Source organism: Lutjanus erythropterus, chromosome 14, assembly GCF_056507025.1.
Source record: "Lutjanus erythropterus isolate fLutEry1 chromosome 14, fLutEry1.hap2, whole genome shotgun sequence".
In the NCBI taxonomy this organism is placed as follows: Eukaryota; Metazoa; Chordata; class Actinopteri; order Lutjaniformes; family Lutjanidae; genus Lutjanus; species Lutjanus erythropterus.
In genome coordinates, this window is record NC_139330.1 from 117,501 (window position 1) to 122,500 (window position 5,000).

General features: G+C 48.3%; 1 protein-coding gene across 1 annotated transcript in view; it reads right to left on the bottom strand.

Moving 5' to 3' along the window:
* The window catches only part of LOC146314940 (uncharacterized), a 9,520-nt gene that overhangs the window by 2,425 nt on the left and 2,095 nt on the right, over positions 1 to 5,000 (bottom strand). Inside the window, exons 5-16 of the mRNA XM_084736511.1 lie at positions 4,610 to 4,760; positions 3,966 to 4,127; positions 3,731 to 3,840; positions 3,196 to 3,307; positions 2,699 to 2,727; positions 2,254 to 2,345; positions 2,021 to 2,135; positions 1,742 to 1,912; positions 1,489 to 1,559; positions 994 to 1,161; positions 394 to 512; positions 117 to 321 (exon numbers count right to left, since the gene is read on the bottom strand). Of these exons, the coding sequence (XP_084592637.1) occupies positions 117 to 321; positions 394 to 512; positions 994 to 1,161; positions 1,489 to 1,559; positions 1,742 to 1,912; positions 2,021 to 2,135; positions 2,254 to 2,345; positions 2,699 to 2,727; positions 3,196 to 3,307; positions 3,731 to 3,840; positions 3,966 to 4,127; positions 4,610 to 4,760 (1,505 nt within the window). The remainder of the gene's footprint in view (positions 1 to 116; positions 322 to 393; positions 513 to 993; positions 1,162 to 1,488; positions 1,560 to 1,741; positions 1,913 to 2,020; positions 2,136 to 2,253; positions 2,346 to 2,698; positions 2,728 to 3,195; positions 3,308 to 3,730; positions 3,841 to 3,965; positions 4,128 to 4,609; positions 4,761 to 5,000) is intronic.

Here is a 5,000-nt window from a genome sequence, read left to right on the forward strand (position 1 = left end):
TTTTATCTAGAACACACTCGGGGTTCTACAGAGAACCTTTTCATATTATGGAACAAAGAACCCTTGAGTTCCTGGTGTGTGAGGAGGTGGAGGAGGGGCCCAGGTTGACCTCTGACCTCTGGAAGGTGTCGGTGAGCAGGGCGATCAGCAGGTTCACACACAGGATGGACGATGACGCCAGAAACGTCCCACACAGCAGAGGAGCCATGACCTCGTCCACTGTCGCCATGGCAGCGTACTCGTACTCGTCCACCAGAGTGATGCGGTACAGACTGAAGAGCAGGCCGGAGACAGACTGCATGCTGGGAACTGTCGACGAGCCTGAGGGGAGGGAGGGGTCAGAGGTCAGTGTTAGATGAAATATTAATAAGACACACACACACACACACTGACCTCCGAACATGATCCAGAAGCTGCAGGCATACGGAACGAAGATCTCAGCGTACAGGAACAGGAAACACATCACGTCCCCGACGATTTTCCCCAACATGACGATGAACGGACCCATCAGCCTGCGACATTCGACATCATCAGCATCATCATCCTCACTTTCACTGAAAAACATCTGACATTTCTGCATCTGAACCAAATGATGCAGATCTGCAATGATTTCTTGATCAACCAGTTAGTTGTCAACTGAATATCTGTGAACAAAACAAGACACCTGAGGACGTCATCTTGAACATTTTCTGACATTTTATGAACCAAACAACTGATCGATTAATGGAAACAATTATTGCCAGATTGATCACTAGTTGAAAAATGGATCGTATTCAGTCGTATTCTGAGCCGACAAGATCCAAGATGTTTGGACACCTGGCAACCTTGAGCTCCTCTGTTGTCATGGCAACAGTGAGGTGATGGAACCTGAGGTGTAGATTTTTACAGATAACAACATTAACACATTTAGACAACATGTTGTAACTGCAGTGTTTCCCCTGTCTTGTGTGTGTGTGTGTGTGTGTGTGTGTGTGTGTGTGTGTGTGTGTGGACCTGAAGGCTCTGACGTGCTTCATCAGTCGCAGCCAGAGGAAGATGATGGTGATGGAGAACAGACGCAGGCTGGTGGTGTGAAGGAGGATGGACGGACGAAACACGTCGGCCATGTGGACAGTGAACGACACCGTCAGTAGAGAGTACACCAGCCAATCAAACACGTTCCTGACAGCACACACACACACACACACACACACACACACACACACACACACACACACACACACACACAGAGTTTTATCTCAAAAATGCACCTTTATTCATTTAGTTTAATGAGTCTGTTAAAATCAGCTGCTTTATTTACATAATATGATTTTGTGTGCATGATTTGTGTGTGTGTGTGTGTGTGTGTGTGTGCGTGTGTGTGTGCGTGTGTGTGTGCGTGTGTGTGTGCGTGTGTGTGTGCGTGTGTGTGTGCGTGTGTGCGTGTGTGTGTGCGTGTGTGTGTGCGTGTGTGTGTGCGTGTGTGTGTGTGTGTGTGTGTGTGTTTACCACAGGTCTCGGCTGTAACGTCCTCTCATTCTGTGAATCTGTCTGTTCTGATCTGAAAGGAAAACATTCTCCTGTGCGCGCACACACACACACACACACACACACACACACACACACACACACACACACACACACACACACACGCACACACACACACAGATGTGTGAATGTCAAACATCTCCAGTCTCGATGCTAAGTTAAACTTTCACTGCATCACTACACTGAACTTCCCTTTAAACCCATTCTTTCCTACCTGAGGCCACATGGGATGTGAGCAGCGCAGGTCGTTATGGATACGGCCTTCGGCCCACCGCTGCCAGAGGCGGAGCCTCTTCCTCGAACGCAGGATGTCCTGCACCTCCCTCATAACCTCCTCCAGAGTCAACAGGAGCGCCACGACCACGAGGGCGACACGCCACCAGTCCTGAGACAGACAGGTAAAGACAGACAGGTAAAGACGGACAGGTAAAGACAGACAGACAGACAGGTAGAGAGAGAGAGTGAGCCACAGACTGAAAGACAGACAGGTTACCTGGGGGAGGACATAACGATCAGGCGAGTCTCGGTGGACAGACACAGAGATGGCAACAGTCGTCCAGGAGACATTGAACAGGAAGTTGAGAATGAGGAGAAGCCACGCCCCGAGCCTATCGGCAGCACAGACAGACAGACATATAGGGACAGGTTCAGACAGGTAGAGCACTGACCTTTCACCTGGGAGTTTGGTCATGTAAAATAAATCTAACCAATCAGAGAGCAGTTTACCTGCCATAGAGTTTCCATTTGACCTGGATCAGTTTGAGAAAGACTGGATTCATAATGAGGTCTAGTTTCTCCTCCTGGACAACGACCTCCAGCTGACATCACACGGAGCGTCCATGGAAACACGTTATATGTAAGAACAATACAGGTAACTGTTCACTGTACCCTCTGGACAGTACACCGTGTACCTTTACACTGTACCCTCTGGACAATACACCGTGTACCTTTACACTGTACCCTCTGGACAGTACACCGTGTACCTTTACACTGTACCCTCTGGACAGTACACCGTGTACCTTTACACTGTACCCTCTGGACAATACACCGTGTACCTTTACACTGTACCTTGTACAATATAACACAGTCCAGTATGACAGAATGCAGTTCATTTAACTCCACACTGAACTGAACTACAGGTACACATACTTCCTGTGATTCTGAAACTTACCGGAGACGTCGGCTCATTGACAGCTGCTCCTACAGAACACAACAGACAGTCAGTGAGTGAGACAGTACTGTACCATGAGTACTTTATTACTGTCAGTTAAAAAAAAAAAAAAGCCACAACAGCTTCAGCAGTAAAACTGAAAAATGAATCATGTTGAGTCAGTAGAGTCAGTCAGTAGAGTCAGTCAGTCAGTAGAGTCAGTCAGTCAGTCAGTCAGTCAGTAGAGTCAGTCAGTAGAGTCAGTCAGTCAGTAGAGTCAGTCAGTAGAGTCAGTCAGTCAGTAGAGTCAGTCAGTCAGTAGAGTCAGTCAGTAGAGTCAGTCAGTCAGTAGAGTCAGTCAGTAGAGTCAGTCAGTAGAGGTCACTGTCTTGCACTGGGATACAGGAGGACCAGGGCAGAACCAGTGCATGGCCAGGTAAGCATGGTTCTGGTTCCAGCACGTATTGGTACTATAAAAAGAAGTAGTACTGCAGTAGCAGTAGTATTAGCAGTGTTACCTTGCAGGTGGGTCTGAGATGTGTGTGGTTCTGGTTCCAGCAGGTTCAGGTAGTAGTACTGCTGTCTGGTCATTTTGTCTGTAACATGGAACTGACTGAGGGCCAGCTGGGCCTGAACAGAACATGCAACCATATTCATCAACACCAGGATACAACGTGTTCTGTTCTGTTCTCTGCTGTTCTGTGCTGTTCTGTTCTCTGCTGTTCTGTTCTCTGCTGTTCTGTTCTGTTCTCTGCTGTTCTGTTCTGTTCTGTTCTGTTCTCTGCTGTTCTGTTCTCTGCTGTTCTGTTCTGTTCTGTTCTGTTCTCTGCTGTTCTGTTCTGTTCTGTTCTCTGCTGTTCTGTTCTGTGCTGTTCTCTGCTGTTCTGTTCTGTTCTGTGCTGTTCTGTTCTGTTCTGTGCTGTTCTGTTCTGTTCTGCTGTTCTGTTCATCTTCACATAGAGAAACAACAATATTGAAAAGTTGGCTTTTCACAATGTCTTTCTCTGGACCAATCAAAGGCCTGCTATCTATCAAGAGGCGGGATATAGTTACCACTGGACTCATCCGACCAATCAGAGCAGTTATGCAGAGCTGTCCATCAGAGTCCTTCACCCCTGCCTTCGCCCCGAGCTCCAGCAGTACCTGAGCTGCTTCACTGCGCTCTGAAAACACCACAGACACAGTCAGTACTGATCCAGTGATGACATCAGTGGTGACAAAAGTGGTCACCTAAGTAGTGATGTCAATGGTGATGTCACAACACTGTCAGTAGTGGTGTCAGTAGTACCCAGGTTGGCGGCGAGCTGCAGTGGTGTCCTGTGTTTGTAGTCGGTGCAGCTGATGGAGGCTCCGGCCTGCAGTAACAGTCTGATGGAACCAACAGCATCATATTTGGCAGCGTAGTGAAGAGGAGTCTGCTGGTCCAGAAGAGTCCGAGCCTCAGGGTCCGCTGAGGACAACACACACACACACACACACACACACACACACACACACACACCTATTGATCAGGGTCTATAGATCTCCTCTGATCTGATCTGTTTGTACAGCTCTCATGAGTCTTTGCCCCAAGTGCACAATCAAAACTTTATTGGAGTCGTAGTTTTCGGCAGCAGATCTTCAATTATCCCTGACTCTGTTTACTGAAAGACAATCTCCCTGAGGCCAGAGACCCGGGCACAAGACGATCAGAGGATCAGAGGACTAGAGGACCAGAGACCTGCTTGAAAATGGGGCAGGACTTTGACTTTTCTTTTGATCTAAACACCACAGTCTTGGATGGATTATGAGACAAGTAAAAGTCCCCCGATCCCCAGACTGAAAGAAACACCGAACAACTAAAACCCACATCCATCTATAACTACAGTACCCATGAGCCTCAGCAGCTGTGGTCTGACTCCAGGTAAGGCAGAGAGTCACCCCCACACAGACCTTTTCGTTCCAGCAGGAACTGAACCATGTCCTGGTAGTCCAGTGCTGAGGCCACGTGAAGCACGGTGACTCCAAAGTGATCCGGTCGGAGGAGGTCTGCACCCCGGTCCAAGAAGAACCGCATTACATCCACACTCCAGGCCCTGGAGATCTGAACACACCAAACATACACCACTAACTACATGAAAGTTGCTATGAGTGACACGTCTCGCTTCACTCTCATCTCTGTGGAGAGCTGCACATGCTCAGTCCACATCGCTCCACCAGGAATACAGTACCAAGGTGGTTTTCTTGTTTTCTGAGTTGGCCCAGGGCCAAGTCAACTAATCAGGTGGCTAGCTTCATTGTTCATCAGGCTAACAAATAGCTAACCGCTGTCTGTCTATCAGCT